Below are 18,865 nucleotides of genomic sequence, written 5' to 3'. Positions count from 1 at the left end.
ATGAATTTCATTCACGTTTTTCTGTTTGTGAAGGTTAACCGCTTCCCCACGGACGCCCAGCGCCCGTCCCCGGGCAGCCCTGGCTGCCTTGCACGTTCATCTTCAACCCAGCAGCGGCAGAGAGGCAGGATCTCGCGGGTAGAGGCGACTGCGAGAGTACCATCCTTCTGCCAAGGAGAACCGATTACTCTGCCGCAGGCTAGTCAAGCAGGCTCTTTCGAAAAATTAAAATGCTGTGTAAAAACATACCTTCTTTTAGGAAAATAAACGGGACTAAATTCTTCTTCAATGTAGCACATACAAAACCTGCGGTGCACTCAATAAACTGTATTTAACACCACTATGCTCTTTGCTTCTGTGCACGTCAAGCACAAATGCTAATCAAATTCAAGCTTGTTAGATAATCGCTTTCTCTGTTCTTCCTGTCAGGACGTTACTCCAATGGACTTTCAATGGAAGTCTTCTCTTTTTCCTTACTCAGAATTTTGGATCACACAGCTACAATCTCTTAGCTTCCCACAGGGAACGCGGGAAGAACGCTGAGCAACCTCAGCTCCTGCGAACACCACCGCATTGTCCAAAACGCCGTGCCTGGGAGCCATGGTCTCCGCAGGCTGCGCTCTGCAGTGTCACAGGAGAACGCTCCATGGAAAGACATGGCACGGATGGCTTAGTCTGCCCTTGTCACTCTTGGAAGTCCCAGCTGTGTAAATTAATACAGGAGACTGAGATATTACTGAATTTTGAAGGAAAGCGTTAAGAGAGGCAGCCATCAAAATGAAATTCACTTTTGACACTCAAAACATGAAGTTTTAGCACTGCGACATTAACATTTGGCCTCACCAACACAACTCTTCCTGACGTTACTTTACTCTTAAAACCCAAGTTACCTTAATTGCCAACATACTAGTATTTCATACGTTGTCATATTTAGGCAAAGAGATGCTGCCTAACAATTATTTTGAAAGTTTTCCCTCCAGAAACCTAATCATTACTTTCAATTGGATTAGCGGAACTTGAAAGTAATTGTAAAACCTTCACCAGAACGCCTGTTGTCTTTCTTCTCAAATTACGAGGATACGTCATTTACACATCCTTTTAATTTAGTTTATTTATAATACTAGTATCCGTGAACATACGAGTAGGAAAATATTACACACATTTATTAATTAGCTTAACTGTTACCAGACAATGTCACCTCAAAGCTAGCACTTCTTTTCTAGAAAAGAAACGTAAGTGGCAAAACCCACAGCTGTATTAAAACAGATTTCCTGAGTTAAGGTTTGCCTGGTCCTGCACTGCCACCGGGGCTGTTCCCAGTGAAGACCTGAAAGTGAAAGCGAGACCAAGCACGTCGGAAATCTGAGACTCTTCGCCCTAAATCACCATCAATTCATCCGTTTCTAAAAAGGCTTTCACAAATTCTAACTTTCCACAGGAAGATATTCTTTTCCTTCCAGCTCTTGAAGACAACTGACTAGAAGTCTCTTTTGAGGCAAATGCTATTTCCACTCCACAAATTAACAAGGGAGCTTTCCTTGCTCTTTTCTTAAAGCCAAAAGTAAATGAACTCTCTTGGCTGAACTCCATCAGGCTGGAAAGTTAAAAAAAAAAAAAAAGTCACTAGCGTGACCTAGATTTGTAATGCTAAATCTCCATATTCCAACTACAAAATTAATTTTTTCTAATATCTTGGCCATTTCTTATTCCAGAGCTTTGATTTAAAAGGACAATTTTGTTACCTCAGAGTAACAGTTCAGTCTAGGCTGTATATGACACATTAGAAAAGAATTACGTTTATCTATCCCTGCGCATTCACAGAAGAGCACCGATGTTGACATGATGCTGACAGTACCGATGAACGTTCATTGGTTCGCCCTGAATATTTTAGGGAACGTTATAGTCTTGTGATGTTTTCCATTGAGATCACACATATCGTTCCAGACTCTACTAAATCTCCCCCTTCTGTCCAGAGACCACATTTACAGTCACACAGTTCTTGCCTTTCGATAAAGTCTCCTCCCTTTGTAAGGGAGATCCTGACCTCCTTTGTGCTCGGTGGAGCCAGTTTCCTAGTTCCAAGCAGCTGCTTTACATACGCTAATTCGCTTTCTCGGGTCTACCATGTACTAACGTTTTACTTGATTCTCAGTTTCAGCTGGTGAAAACGAGAGATGCTGGACAAGCGCAGGCAAGCTCAGAGCGGGCGATGTAAGGAGACACCAGAGGTCGGAGGAGACAGGAGCGGGCGGCAGGGCCAACGCTCCCGGTACCAACCAGCTCGGCTTTTCCCCGTGCGGTACCCAGGGAAGCACACTCTGGAGAGTTTCTCAGAATCACTTTCTCACAGTGCAATTTTAAGTATGGAACTGCAATGACCCTGGGAATACAGACTCCAGGCTCTTTCCCTTTGGAATATGAGAAGTTCATAATCTTTCCCATCAGTCAAATTTTAATATTCACCATTGTTGTGATGAACATTAGAACGTACTGCGAGCACATACATAAAAGTAAAAACAGAAACAAAATACACCCCTCCCAAAAAAAGCCCAAAATTAAAAAGCCAGATCTATCCACTTGACCATCCATCTTAAAAGTACTAAAGAAGCCACAAGTTAAAAAATAAAATAAAATTTAAAAAAATGTATCAACGCGCTGTTGTAAACTGATGGACTCTCTCCTCTTTAAGCAACTACTGAAATGCATTTAGTGAAGAGTGTGAAGTGGGAGAGATGAGAGACCACCACCCAGGCGTGCCCACGTACAGACACACGCATGCACACAACCCAGAAGCACAGAGAGAAACAGGATTAGAGATTTATTTCTGAAAAAAATCAAATACAGAAGTGAATTCACAAGAAAAAAACAAGATCTGGTTCACCGTATCGTCTTAACATTTTTTTATCAAAAAGTAAAAGCATGTGTTAATTTAAATAATGAGGAATCCTACCAAGCAATTCACTTCTACTCCCATCACTCTCTCTATTTGATAAATAGAGAGACAAACAGAAGCAGGTAAAGTGCACAGACTGAAATCCTCACATAAAATCCTGCAAAAACCATTAAGATTTAGGGTGCGTCCAGTCCCCTTCTGCCTTTCTTTCTAAGTACAACAATGTTTTCATTGCCATTTTATAAATGGAATTGTGCAATCTTTTAGGAGTTTCACTTAAACAAGAATACAGATCAGCTAGCTAATCAGCGCTGCGTCCGATTGTTGCAGGAACGTTTAGCTTTATCTTCTAAACAAAGATTAACAAGTCTTATGAGAACTTATCATGGGCTAGGACGCAAAAGGGAACAGCAGAGAAGGGAAGGGATTTATGTGAGAACCTGAGTAGAACACTTGACTCATGGGAGGAGTTTTATTAGTTTCGTTTTACATATGGTGATAGAACTTTTTTTTTTGAAAAAAAAACAAAACAAAACAGATACCAACCCATTTCCTGCTTTTGAGTTGCCTTTGCTGTCCGTGCTGAGCTGAGAAAGGACATAGTGAGGAGCTTTGGCACTGTCGGCATCAAATATATCCATGTTGGACTCTTCACAATCTCGACGTTTGATCCCTGGCCTCTGCTTTGGATTTCGTTTGCGTGATTTACGTGGCACCTCAGTGTTATCATTGTAGGAACTGGTACTCATGTTACTGAAGTTGGAGGGTGAATCCTCCATCCACATACTGCAGCTCTGTTCTGACTCCAATCCACAGCCCTCATCCTGGCAGGACATCCGACTGTTGTCCAGCAAGTCCTCAGGTGGTGGCGAGATGTACAGGACTGTGTGTCTCTTCGGCGTTGACTGCTGCTGCTGGACTGCGTTACTGGTTAACTGCTTTTCACTTACCCCTCTGTTACTTACCCCCACGGCTGAGGAGCAGCTCTCCACTTGCATAGCCTTGCTGTCGGTGACTGAGGTAGAGTAAATGGTAGGACTGGAAGAGGTGGTAAAGGAGCTGCAAGCACCGCCCATGGAGGAAGAGGAAGGAGCTGAAGAAGCATCTGCGGTGTATAATTCAGAAGTAAATACAAGATACATGGTTCTGCGTGTGCTGGCTATAGCAGTCCCATTGAAATAAAGTGATTTATCGACTGATTTCTTTCCCCCAACAAATATTTGGAATTTGGTAAGTTTTAGAATGTAAATGCTTAAAGCAATACAGCCTAACCCATACAGTACTTTGGAAATGTCCAAATAAGACTTAGAATGATCCACTGTAATCAACTTTTTTAAAACTTAATGTTAATTCGTAAAAATGGCTGCAAGTAAACAGAGCTTTCATTGCCTCAGCTGGACTAATTATTTGTGTAGAAGCCATTTCATCTAAAATAATGGAAGCCCCAGCACAAAATGCTTATAATCCACATTCAATGCCAATTAAACCATTTAGTGTTGGAAATTTTTATTTTTGAAAAAGACGGGACTGTGCTTAGCCACAAAATATTAAAATAAGTTTCTAACCTATGAAGCAGAGAACTACAGGTCATTTTTAATGCAGACACTCCCTGCTTCAGAGGCAAATCCTGGAATAAAAATATGAGAAAATAAATGAGAAAAAGAGCTGCTGATTATTCCATCATAAATGAGAAATAAAATATAAAATCAACGGAGTTGGTAGGCAAAATGGAACTGGTATCAGTCACTATGACATAGCTGTTTATTCTGAAGGTTCAAAACAGGGATGAAGTATCTGTATTGGTGACATGCTGATACAAGACGACAGGAAATTTCTGTAATTTGACTCTTTCAGTCATTGAGACTGATTTCTCTCCGACTTTATTAGCCGAGTCCCTTACGCATACAGAGACAGCTTGGGACAGGCCTCCGAAAAATCCATATTAAGTGGGATATTTTAAACGATGTGAGCGTGACTTCTCCAGGGGTCACACCGATCAATCTGGTTTAGAAACACGAGAGGACGGCTAATGATTGGAACAACCCCCTGAAGATTTCTGGGGAACAACATAATCATTTCCACTGAAGAATCTGAATGAACAAATCAGGTGAAAACGTAGTCTAAAACATTTGAGAGGAAGCAGCATGGACAAGCATAGGTCTTTATTTAAATCAGCTGTAGCTCACAGAGGAATAACCTAACTGAATTTTACATTCAGATCCAGGCTTCCTAGGGGGCAGATGCTATCTTCTGTATTTCTGCCCTGCTGACCACACCTTACACAATAAACCAGAGCCACAGAAATAATCTAATTTTGGAAACAAATTGTACATAATATATGTACGTAATTACACAATACGGTTGTTAGCTAGTTACTGGTGTCCTAGAGGTAATACCTGTTATTAAGAGGAACATGATGTTTTCCTTTTTGTTGTTTGGGATTTTTTTAAAAAATCCAGAATATTATATTAACTTCTCAAGTCTAAAAGGTTTAGACGTTGTTGAACTATTTTATCCAATTTAAGCTATTTAAAAGTAACACAATAAACTATGTTCAGCCATCATATATATATTTAACAGCAAAACTTAGCAAACCTTCCTATAAATCATCTTCCTTGTGATTAACAGGGGGTATCAATGACTGATTATAAAGAATTTTACACTGTTAGTGGTTCTTACAGCTTCTCTGTGCTAAATGAATTTAAAAGTAAACCTACGCTACTTCAGATTGTAAAATTTAGTGGTCATTACAGTTTATCAATAAACTACTCTGCTTTTATCTTCATAGGAAGTCCCTTCCCCGAACCTCCCAGTGAACCAGGAGCAGATGAATGATACCAGTTCCATTTTCCAGTTTGTTCTTTGGCAAATATAGTGGCTGAAATTGGAGAATTCAGTCACTTTGAACTGCATTCCAATTTAAAGGCAAATTTATCCTTTCTATATCATGCATTAATGCAATGCTTTTTTCAAAAACATTTATAGGATCGGCAAGAACTATTAAATCTAGATATTAATTTCAGTGACAATATTCAAGAGCTGATTTGCAGCCACTTTGAGTTGAGAAAGATCGTTGCTATTTGGGATGTTTACTTTGTTTTGTTAAAGTAGAATTAGTTCCCATTCACCATTTATAGACTCAAACAGAAAGAAACAGAACTATGCAGCGTGCGTACAGCATATACGCTGCATGCGGGTGTTTGCAAACAGGAGCACACAGCAGAAATGCTGCGGAATTGGATTACTGAATAGCAGTATTTCCCCCATTTAAAATCAATTCTTCTTTTAACGGATGAAACTGAGCATCACGCGCAGTACAAGACAGCGTATGCACGTCTCGTGTTTGCCTGTCCATGACAAAGACTTTGACAAATAATTACGTACATTGAACCAGGCAGCAGGGCTCTAAAACGGGAAGACTTTTCCTCCAATAGTTTAATATCAAAGACTTATCTTTTCGCAGCAAATACTGTGAACGTTTTAGAAAGGTCTTTTAAAAGACCTTTCTAAGAAAAACTTCAAGTGACAACCCATACGCAGGTCTGCATTGGAACGGGGATGCCAAACACTGATCGCACCCCGCATATCAAATGGTTCAATGCGTACTTTGTCCAGAAATGCAACAACTGTACTTTCCCCTCACTTTCCTAGGAAAAAAAAATAAATACATCACTAAACAAAATACTTCCCAGTATAAAGCTAAACGAGCTGGTAATGGCAGCATTATTTTTGGATGCAGCATTTTGCACTATTTAAATTGCTACCATTATTGCTATCCAAAACAATTTCTCCTCCAGGCTTTTTTCCTGTAAGTTAAAAAACCATGTACGTGTATGAATATATGTATATGTTTTTCCTTTATACATTTAAAAAGGAAAGAAATGTCCATTATAAGTTGGTTATACTCTGCTCCATTTATCAGAGACACCCCTCTCTCCAGCCTTATATATTCTCCAATGCCATTACCATCCATAAACGTGCAAGTGTTTTAAAGCATGTGCACGCCAGTGTCTTCTCTATTATAATCATTAAAAACATGTAAGAAAGTATGACAAATATTACAGCCAATGAAATAAACTGGCTATATTGGAACAATCAAATAGACAAAAATCTATTTTGGAAGATAAATTAGTAATTGCTTTAGTAATGTTAAGTTACACAAATACTAAGAAACAGTAAAAATTACGTTTTCTCAGAGAGGCTGCAGGCCTTTAGCCAACTCATCTGCCTTTGAACTAATAAATAAACGGGGTCAACCAAATTGGATTCACAAAGATACTATCATGAATAAAGCACTATATGCTTTACATGGCTTCATTTTGTTTTATCAATTTATTCTAAAGCCAGTGACAACACGTGCGTATCTGATACCTAAAAGAGACCTCTTGGTTGAATATGCTGCATTTTGGAAAAAATAAGTTTTTTCTAAAGGTTTCAGTAATTCACACTTGACTGGTATTGCTTTAAAAGGTGAGAGCATTTTGCATTTCTTGGTTTTGAGGAATCAACTTTTCCCCAACACACAGACAATGAACAAAATACAACCAGTGGACGTTCAGCGTGAGCGGTGTACTGGCTCACGGGTCCGTCAAGTTAAGACTGGAAACATACACACACCCTTCCCAGTTTAAGCATTTCTTTTATTTGAGGTTACTTTCTTTAGACACATATTAATGGGAATTGTTACAGGTGGCTCTTTCATTTTCAATTTAACAGTGCTTGCAATGACAAATATATAGTTTAAATGAGTATATACATCTTGAAATATAAGACTGAATATATTTTAACACAGCCTCAAAATAAAAATTGCTTTCAGAGCAACAATGCTGAATAGAAGCCAAGTGCATGTTATGGCAAGTATGCAGCCACAGTATTATAAATGAAACGTGCACCAGCGTTACAAGGTGGGGTGTTTTTTTCCTTTTTCTTAATTAAAAAAAATGAGAGAGACAAGAAAACTACTTCCACATTAGAGCAACTTTGATCACTGTTGAAACTAAACCTCCTGAATCTATTCATTGCCATCAGTCTACCATGTAAGGCAGTTGAAATAAGTAATTCCAAGTTTTTTGCCTGTCCTGCGAGTTTTTGTTGTTTTTTTTTTTCCTTTAAGAAAGGCAGAATGATATCAAACAGTTCAGCATAAGGAAGCCCTAGTTCTGTTTTGGACATCATAATTTGCACATCAATAACAGGCAATTCTGTAATGGGTACATGGAACATAGAAAATAACCAAGAACTAACAAACTAAGTGGTTAGCGCTGGAGTTAAGAATGCAATAAAGATAACCAATTACTCCGCACTACTCCCAGGAAAACTAAATTTCAAAGAAATTCCAGTTGTTCATGATACCTGTCATTTGTACATGTGCTTCCCAGAAAGCCTGAAAGGTGCCTACCACTCCCAGCTACCTCACCTTCAGGCAGCGAACAGAATTACATCCACAACCAAGAGACTGAATAATTCAGGTTGTTTCTGAAAACAAAAAACAGCCAAAAAGCAGGCAGTGGAAGAAGGGATGCAACACGCATGTGGCACAGACACATGCTGCTAAGACTCACGGGCTAATATAGTATCAGAGACTAAGGGAACGCATAGCAAAGAGCATCCCCGTGAGCCAATCGGTGCAGTCTTTTTCTTTTCAATAACATAAAGCATCGTACAAAGAAAGTTTATTACCTCCTGAGTTAGCAACCAAGGCAATGACATATATTTCTATATCCTATTATTTTGTGAAGTCAAACAAGGCATTCAGCCTCTAAAAAAAGGTCTGAAAGGCAGGAGAAAGAAAAAGGTTTTAAAAATCACTACTTGGCATTGAGGGAGTCTTGTCTTTAGATAACACGTACATGGAGCCAATCCTAAAATCCTTGTTCATTCTTTCCAAAGAGATTGTTAAATACAGCAAAGATTACCAAGTTCTCAAAAAGAAACACAGAGTGTCCATCCTGATGACTTTTCTTTCTTTTATTGCAGCTGGAGTACAAAGCAAGTCATTTCCCAGACTGGAAAGATTAGGATTGCAAACGCAAATAAACTGAAGATATTTTTGATTTCACAAGTTTTTCATCCATCTGTGCATGAACAGCCAGGACTAGCAAAAAGCCATTAGAGAACTTGCCTTTTCCTCAGAACCTAGCCTGCATCCCATGCAATCCCCTAAGCTATGTTCAGAAAACAATTAAGACAAAAATGAAGACTCACCACACAGGGTGAGGTTTACGTGGTGTAATAAGCTTAATATATGAAGTATACCCATTTATTAAATTTGTTAATTTATGTAACATATCATGTTCTTGGTAAGACTTTTGTATGTTAATTGGTTTATTTGAACCACTGGACACAGAGGAACAATTTCAGAACAAAACCAGAAGGATGCTATGTGCAAAATTTTCACCATCAACCCTTGTGTTACCAAAGGTTTTAAAGGTAAAACCCAGAACTTACAAAGTGGCTGCAAACCTGCTTTCAACACCTCACATGCCAAACTTGGGTTTCTACTTTTCGTCTTCTTGTATTACTGATGTAATGTCAAAAACTTTTCCAAAAAGTTTAGTTTCAAATCAGTATCAATCCACTATTTAGAAATAAAACGAAAAAAAAAAGAAAGAAAGAAAAGAGACTTATGAAGAAGTCTGAAAACAAGACCGACCTATACCCTGGGTGAGATTGGATGGGTTAAGTGTCTCTGGCACTATTTGTCTTCACTATTGACAGACATTGTCACACAACCCACCACTCGATGCCTGTCTCTGAATGGCGAAGCTAGAATGCAAGTTAAGTGTATTAATAGAGAAAAAAACTAGCATCCCAGCAAATATAATAAAGCAATCCAATTCACCAGTTATTAAAAACACTCAGATTCAAGATAGGTAGGTTAATTTAATTTACATTAAGCCCAACAGTGTAAATTCCCCTTACATTCACATGCTGAACACCAAGCAGTGCATTATACCTTGGGTAAATACATCAATCAATCTGTTTTTGTTATAAATGACATCCGTTATTAAATTAACACTCAAGTTTAGGTATCTAAGTAGAATTTTTGTTAGTGGCTCACACACACCAATTCCATGTATCTTATATCTTAGATCCTTCCCCACTCGGAGCGATAACCAGCAAGTCAGAACTCCAGGACCCTCAGCTGCTCTCTTCAAGCTCTACTCGTCATCTCCTCAGCTCCCTCCAGAGCCCGCTACCCTAAAAGAGGGACTGTACAGTGATGTCAGGATTGATGGATCTGACAAAGAACACTTCAACTTAAGAAACAGACTCTTTTGTTCCTCAGATACCGCAGTGGGGTTTTTTCCTGAGAAATTAAGAACTCCTCTTGGCCTTCATGAAGTCTTCGATGCTGCTACTGCAAAGAGGTGCCCAAACATAATAATACAAGATGGTTCTCTTTTTGCCCTTCACTGACCTAGGTTTTCATTATTCATTAAGAAACAGGGAATTCTCTTGTCACAAAGTAATTCTCAAGCCTTTGTGATGTAAGAATAGGAGCCACTTAATGCAGGAATTTACTATTAAAAAAAATCTCTTGGAATGATAAAACATCTTGTGTTTGATTGAACGGTTCTGGAAAACTGGGTTTACTGACTATATGAGATTCAGGAAGACTGAAAATAAACTTAAGTTAGAAAAAAAGAGATGATCTAGAGTACATCTATATAATCCTGTATAGGTAAGTATGAGGAGGCTCTGCTCCATGCAGAGGAGTAGGTATGCGCTCAACGCACACACAGTCCCACACAACTACAATGTTTTAACTGAATTTGCAGAGAACACCTTATCTAAAAAGTTCCCATAAAATGGAAACAGTAAGAGAAATCTTTTTATTTCGCATTTCCTGGCGATGACTTCTCACCAGCAGACAGTTCGGAACGATGAAGGAACCTCTCCACCGCCCCTGACTGGACCTAATTATGGCCCAGACTCACGCAATTAGCTCCACTGTAGCTCCTTCAGGCACAGGCTATTGCCAGGACTAATACTTAAACTTCCTCACATCCATGTTAGTGCTAACAAGCCAGAGCACTGTACTAATATACAGCACCAGGAAGATGCATTTTTAAAGAGCATCAGGATCTGGTTTAAATTAATTCTGTAAGAAAGAAGTATTTCACGCATGACTGAAGCAGGCACACTGCAGACAGAAATCCCTGGAAGACATCCTCCTAGGAAATTACAGGAAGGTATTTCCAACTGGGAGGGCGGTGGGAAGGGGAAGGGAAAAGCCTACAAAGAAATGGAAGTTTTTACAAGCATTGGAGGTCAACTACAAAGAATAATCTTTTTTTCTGATAATTTGTTTACAACGTGCACTTATAAGCCCAGGATAACAGAATTAGGAGCAGGACTGATATCCCCTTTGAAATTTCTGGTAATTATTTCTGTATCAACAGGAAAAACTGACTAATGACACCAGGAAGGATGATAAATTGACAAAATATTTTCATTAAAAATAAAAATCAAGAAATCTGACTCTACTAGGAAAAAAAAAACCCAAACCAAAACAACCCACCCCCACCTCCTCCATCTCCATTTCGAAGCTTTAGTAGAATCTTTAGCTTGAGAAAGGTGAAAAAGCCTTATCTTGGCGGCGAAACCCATGACCCATACCCCTCAGCATCTGCTCTCTACCCCACAGAGGACTCAGATATTTTTATCCATTTCTCTACAGTAGCAATTGAGAAGCAAATCCTTGTTTTCATAATTAAAATGACAAAAACTGCTTATAGCAAGTATTTCAATCACAACTCCGATCAAAAAAGCCAGTTACTCCTGTTTGGACAAGTAGTTTGTCCCTTTAATTAAAAAGGAGCACAAAATTGGCATGACCAGAAAAAGGTAAAACTTTTATCATTTATCAAATATTTTCCCAGGAGACAAACTTAGATGTTTGGGAGGCAGAAAAATTCAACACTAAGTTGTATCCAAATATGAAGGATACAGAGTTCAGTAAACACACCTCAGTGGCATAAAATCCGTTCCCCTCTTGTTACAGCAAGAACACCACTCTGTGGAGAATTCAATTTGAGATAAGAACTGGAAACTGTCAGGATGGAAAGGATGCGGGACATACTATCCTGGGGAGCGATACAAAAAATACGGAAAGATATATATTTGCCTCTGTGGAAAATGGAGAGCAGCTTAAGAGATCAGCAACAAGCGGAAGAAGCTCATTCCAAGATCTGCTACAGAGAGAACGAACGGGTGACAGGCAGAGAAGCAAGTTTCTGTAACAGTTTTCTTCACTGGGGTTCAGAAGGTTCCAGCATTCCTGTCACTGCAGATAAAAGATGAAAATGCAACGCTTGTTTAAAGTACGTGGTCAAAAATACTGCTGAACCAGCCCCGAAAGACAAGGACAAGGTGTTGACCTACCAACTAGAAAGACACCTTTGAGAAAGGACTTAAATTAGCAGTGTGAATTTTAAGCATTTGAAGCACTTGTTCAGTGTGTCTTGATCAACATGAAAAAACTGTTCAACCTTTAAGAACCAACTGAAAAGAATCAAGCATCCCTCCTCGCAACTGGAGCTTAAAAATATTGTGTAGAAGGCGCTATTAAAGCTTCGGGCACATTTATTTCATATAAGAAATCTCCAGGCACAGCTTACAATGACATTTCTCAGCATGACACCCTCATGCCTTTCAAGAGACTAGAAGATGATTCATATTTAATGTGTTTGTGGTACCGCACCAGGCAAAATCCTCCTTTTCCTGTCCCCTGAACAAAGCCACTTGTAATTCAAATAGCAAGCACAGGGAACAGTTACTAGCGGTAAAACCAGATCCTTTTCTCCTTTCTGCTTTCCAGAAGAATAACAGAATTAGAAGCTTGAGAGAGCAGCTTAGGTTGCGAACAGCTCAAAATCCTAGAGTTCTATTAAATTATACTTGCCTGTTTGATATTGAGAGAGTGGGTAATACCTCTTTTGTCTGGATTAATGAATATGAGATACACATTTATTAACAAATTAATGAAAATCCAATCAGCAACATTCCATATTAATACTCTTAAAACTGTTCTGTAAATCACAAAACAAATTTCCAAATGGTAGAACTAGAAGTCTGCCCCTGCATGGTCATCACTGCTAAAAACAGCCCATCCTGCTCCTCCAAAAAAACCAGAGAAGTTAACTGCAGCAATAGATGTATTTCTCACCTATGACGTGATTTATATGGAACAACGCCCCACAGCAAACTGACTAACAGAAAAGCCTCAAGTAAGCTGAATTTCAGCCAGATACTACCTTAGTCTGTGTTTTGGGAAGCAGAGAACAAACTGTGTTGACTACTACAGGAGTAGTAAAAAGCTCTCACCACTTCGGATCATTCCCTGTAACATAATCCTCTCATTATCAAGAGTAATCATAGCTGCAATTGACTTCTACATACGGTGTTGCTAGCAGCTTTTCAAATTAGCCCTTCCTTTTAAAAACAAGAGTAAGTGACATTACCTACAACGCTATGGAGATTGAACTATCATTTCCTCATCATTTCCCAAAAAAGTAAGGCTTTAGAGCAAGTAAGAGCTGACACAAACAAAAGAGAAACACAAAGCAAGGGGAAGATTTCAGATACGGAAACACTAGGATGCCAAAGTCATCTTTCTTCTTTACCCGACCATCTGTACAGTGTCAGCTCCTTCAAAGTGTGCCTATAGTCTGTTATTAAGGACGTGATTTATGCAAATGAATGGTCAATCTCAGTCTTTTAAAATTTAAGCATAAAATACATATTTATGTTTTCCTGCATAAGCATATAGACAGGCACAAAGCCCAGGCTGATTTTCCTCTTATTCTCCTGTTAAGAAATCAGAGTCCAGCCCAGCCAAACTTCTCATTACTACAAGAGACTGGATGACAGGGTTGTGAATGTGGTAGCAACTTTTCAAAGACACTATAGCAATCCTAAAATAATTGCAGAAAATAGTAAAACATGATACACCCTTTTACCTAGAAACATGGTAAAGCTACAGCAAGAATGCAGCTGAAACACTTGTGTCCTGTTCTCTTCAGGAAGTGATTTGGGTGCAAAAGAAACACACCACTAACCTCAATGAAAAGCAAAAGTGCTCCTGGGATTCTGGATGTCAACTGAGAACACCGGGGAACACTCCTGCTCCATGGCAGCTGTGTGCTGCGGGTACCAGCATCAGGTCAGAAGTGCTGAGTTCAAGATGGCTTGGAGGAGGAATCCTGATCAGCCACTACACAGCAGGAATTTGTGGGAGGGGAGACTATATAACTATGAAACAACCCACTGACATGCACCGCAAAGAGGAAGTTCACCTCTCCTTGTATCCCCCTACAACTTTTATAGACATTGATGTTCCTTCCTCTGTTCCTAAGAGTTTGTCCCCAGCTTTAAAGAGGAAAAAAAGGTCTGGCCTCAGACTTACCAGAAATACCCAACTATCTGTCCACCCTTGGGTTATAATATATCTTATATATTTTATAGATATCTCGCCTCCCAACACCGGAGGGAAGAGCAGGGACCGTTCTTTTCAGCTTTCTGCTCTCTCTCTATCATTTTGGAACACAGCCTACAGACCTGTTTTGCAGGTAAACAATTTATCTGAGAGGCATGTATTTTCTTTTAAGGATGTGGTGAAAGAGAGAGGAGGAAAAAAACCAAACAAAAACCCCACTAAGCTGTTACGCTAAAACTGTCTATCTGATATTATTCATTGGCCAAAATGCGGAGGTCAGGCACCCATTCCCCTGCGACAGCACCAGCAACGCTGCTTTGGGCCAGGGCTCACCTCTCCTTACGTGTCTAACACAGCTCAACTCCCTGTTGAACAATCCTGACCATCACAATTATGTGTTTATAAAGGACCAAGGTTCAATTGTTCTTGCCCTCACTGGAGTGGAAAGTGACATAAGCAATGAAAACAAAACTAGCCTGTGGGCTGTTTGGGTTTTTTTGGTTGGATGGTTGGTTAGGTGGTTTTTTTAAGACAATTTTTAACAACTTGAAGAACTGTAGTTCCTTGTGTTTAATGCTTCTGATCCTGATTGTAACAGCACCCAGAAACTGACCTGTCTCATCACACCACCGATGGAAGGTCTCCAAAGCCACAGTTCAGCAAACAGTTTAAACCAGCACAAACTGGCAGCCACTGAGAGAAGCTAGCTCCACCTTTGCTGACTGCTGCTTCTTCCCCGCATTCCTCCTTTCCTGGTGCCACCAAAAGCATTTGCGCGGAGCCGCAGTAAACCCATCTGGGACAACTCTAACCTGGAGCAGGTCCTTGATCCAACGCACTCAGCAGCACACACTTGGAAAGCTCTTCTTTCCGCAGTGGTATCAGCTTAAAATCTTTGTGAAAACTACGCTATCTCTGACACTGAAAAGTGTTCTTAATTGAAGGTCTCCTTTCAGGGTTAACCAAAAAATCTCAACGCTATTTTTTGAAGTTTTTCATTCAAGCAAATCGTGCTGCAGTTTAACCCCAAGAGCTAACATATTCTTAGTTTTTTTAAAAAGGAACTGGACTGGCTGTTAGCAGACACTAAATACCTGGAGGTAACAGACATTTAGTTCCATTCAAGTTTTTAAGTCTTTTCTGTTAGATACAGAATTAATTAGCAGTTCGTGTCTATCTGTGGATTTAGAGTGTAACAGGGTTTGTGTGATTTCTTGGTTCACTTTTTTTTTTTAAAGTACATGTTTCTGCAGGATTTGGTTGCTGTCTTTGAACCAAACCGATCATTAAGTATCTTGATTTTAGAAAGATATGCCCGATTTATTTTTTAATAAGCGACATGAAAATATCAAATCCTTTCAATATAATAAATAAAAACATCAAATTCTTTCAACGCCTGAAGTCCCACTGTGCACAGTTAAATCCACAGGTTGTCTCAGAAGAGGTCTGGCAAAACATGAATGGTGAGCAGTGCTGTAAAGTTTCTCTGACAAGGCTACAATCGCTTCAGTTTCTGATCAGGATTCCTGTACCATGCAAATCTGGGAAACATTCTCATACAAACATTTAATGCATATGAACTCATAGAGAGAAAAAAGGAATAATACAGCTATCCGAATCCTCACCTTAAATAGATACATTTTTCTCAAGCAACAATTTAAGGCCAATTAGGAAAGTGAATCATGACCTTGTAAGAAATATGGGGATCAAATTATGCAAAAAAAACCCTTATGCGATGAAGAAAGATGCATCAATCACGAGCATGATCGTTTTCCCCTTTTTTTCCTCATTGCACAATATATAGAAGTTACTGACAGGAGTTCCAGATGCAAACCAGCACTAAGGCTAACCTCACACATCAGAACTTTGCCCTTAAATCCTCACTTTTTTACGTTTAATGAAGATCAATGACAGAGTCTTTAGACTAAAGTCTAAAACGTGACTGGGAGTAAGATAAAGATGAAGATAAAAAGGTCATGTCTCATTTTTATATGCTGTCAATTAGAAAAATAACTGATTTAAACTTATCAGTTTATAGAAGTGCCATCCTGACATATATTATGTTCTCGTGTATCTGAGAAATTTGTAATACATTACGATAGAGAGCTATGTGTGAATGGAGTTTAAAAACTAAGCTTCCTCCGGCCTCTTAAAGAAAAACATAACCTTTCTTCGTGCTTACAGTTTGGTAAAAGCTTCATGGCTCAAAACGTAATCTCCCATTCCATTTTTTATCCTGGCTAGAATTTGCTGGTTTACAGTCAGTCAGCATTGTGCCTTAGCTCCAAATTGGTATTTATTACCTCTGAAGGCAGAGTGCATTCTAGGAGTTAACAGGCCTGTCTTGCGTTGTAACAGAATAATGAAACAGATAATTTATTTTTTAAGAAGATATATATGAAATACAACCATTAAAACCTGATAATTTAGATCACCCAGTTTAACTTTTATTACCTAAATTCTCCTAGAATGAACTCTGTTACTTCTCCACAAGCTCTTTTTTTTACAAGCAAAACTTTGCCAGCACTGTTCATGTTGGCCAGAACGTTACAAACCTCAACAAAGCGACTGAATAAATGAGAATGCTTACCAGCAGCGACTACAGCTGGAGGCGGCGAACCTGCCTCGCCACCGCTTGTTTGGCTCATGGATGCTACAGATGTTTCTCTGGAAGGTGGTAGCTGCAGCTCCTTTGGGAGAAGGTCATAGACAGATTCTGTTGAACAAAAAAGGATTCAATCAAAGACTTATTCATGCTCTGTAAGAGAAAAGAAATAAAGTTTCTGCCTAAAAGATATGAACTATAATCCAACCTTTTCAGGACCTTCTGAAAAAGTTACAGTAAGTGCCTGGAGATCTTAACATCATGGAATAAGGTTATTTCAGAAAACAAACAACCAACCCATGAAAACATTAAGATACACATTCTCAAGACCGAAACAAAAGGACACAAACTCGTTCAAACAAAGAAATAATTCATGAACTTCCACAGAAACTGTACTCATTTGGAATGAAGGGGCTGACGGCGTGTACGAGTCAAGTGAGAATCAAAGACAAACCTGTTCTCAGAATTCAAACTGTGCAACTCACTTCCAAAGAGCCTAATTTAGTACCGTCATCCGCAGAACCGCCTATAAAGTCTGTGTAAAGTCTTCCCATGTAATAAGTGCCAATTCCTGTTACGTAAGATCCTTTACTTCCATTGACCTGCAGCATTTCTTTTTGCCTCAAACCCTCCTGTAAACTCACGCCGAGGCTGCAGAGAAAGCGGTCTCCACTAGCAAAATGGCTAGTGCCAGGCCATTGTGCCTGGCTAGTGCTCCCTGGGGCAGATCCTCTGCAGCAGGACAACCTCTAAGAAAAATTTTGTGACTTCTCTGTTGTGAACCAGCTGTGGCCACCACGCAGCTCATCTGACAGGGCTCCAGCAGCCAAGACACAAGACGGGAGGTCAACAGTCGCACGCTCAACCTGTTTCTCCACGCTTGCTGATGGCTCAAAGCATGTCCCCACCTACAGGCTACCACTGCGGGCTACTTCAGAGTCCAACTGGCGAGAGCTCTCACTGCACCCAACCACTGAGAACGTATCACAGAGTTATCCCGAGATACTGACAGCTGCACTCAGGCTCGAGCCCACAGCTATAAAGGCACCTCTTCCAGGGGGTACACCAAAGATGCATCATTTCCAACACCCCAACGGAGATGTAAATAACCTAGATGAACAGCTATAAACTGAATCAACAATTCTACATTGCAAAACTTTATGAAATTCCTTTATATGTATTATTTAGGTGCCCAAGACATATCTGGAAAACTCCGTGTTTTTTCCCTATGAAGCAACAAGTACACTCAGTTGATCCTAAAGTAAAATCTATTTGTGCAGCAATTCTGCGAAAATTAGAAAACCTGCAGAGTTATTAATTAAAAAGATTTATCCACATTAGGCCCTGTAATAAATGAAACATACTCAAGAGAAACGCGGAGCTATATACACTCCCAGCAATAGATAATTGTATTTAAAAGGTAACACGTACCAAATGCTGGTTATGCCACAAACCAGAACGGTTACCGTACTGGGTAAGAGTGCAAATGCTCTCACCACAAAATGGTATTAAAAGAGTCCAATAAAATTTTAATGCCGTTTACAGGATACCACTTGTCTGTTACGCACAAAATCACAAGCAACTACCAACAACGGCTGTGAACCGGCGGTCAGGTCTAACAGCCCAAACGGATTCCCATCTGCTGCAAGATTACTTTTTTTAATTTACTTTTTTTTTTTAGCTGCATCCACTTTTCAGAGGAATCACTCTTCAGTAACCTGACAAATAAACAGAACAGAACATTTTTATGTTTTTATTTAAACCGACAATCAACATATTGGCAACCAGAGGTTGCAATCCAAATCCCAAAAATCTCTGCAGAGGTTTTCTGTAAGAGTTACCCATAATGCTGAGACAATGTACAAGTAAAATATTTTGAGACAGCTCAAGTTAATTAACCATAAATTCATAGTTTTATTGTTTGGAA

At 39.4% G+C, this 18,865-nt stretch overlaps 1 protein-coding gene across 6 annotated transcripts in view; it reads right to left on the bottom strand.

Moving 5' to 3' along the window:
- NFAT5 (nuclear factor of activated T cells 5) overlaps window positions 1-18,865 on the bottom strand; it is a 74,586-nt gene that overhangs the window by 31,317 nt on the left and 24,404 nt on the right. For 4 of the 6 annotated variants that reach the window (XM_054197620.1, XM_054197621.1, XM_054197622.1 and 1 more), the window contains 2 exons: window positions 16,924-17,049; window positions 3,440-3,998 (listed from right to left, as the gene is read on the bottom strand). In XM_054197620.1, the coding sequence (XP_054053595.1) occupies window positions 3,440-3,998; window positions 16,924-17,049 (685 nt within the window). Of the gene's footprint in view, window positions 1-3,439; window positions 3,999-4,458; window positions 4,521-9,545; window positions 9,659-16,923; window positions 17,050-18,865 lie in introns of all 6 variants that reach the window. The other 2 variants (XM_054197625.1, XM_054197624.1) reach the window with 2 other exon arrangements.

Source organism: Rissa tridactyla, chromosome 4 (assembly GCF_028500815.1).
Source record: "Rissa tridactyla isolate bRisTri1 chromosome 4, bRisTri1.patW.cur.20221130, whole genome shotgun sequence".
Classification (NCBI taxonomy): Eukaryota; Metazoa; Chordata; class Aves; order Charadriiformes; family Laridae; genus Rissa; species Rissa tridactyla.
The sequence above is the reverse complement of the archived record's forward strand: the minus strand, read 5'-3'. Positions and strand labels throughout refer to the sequence as shown.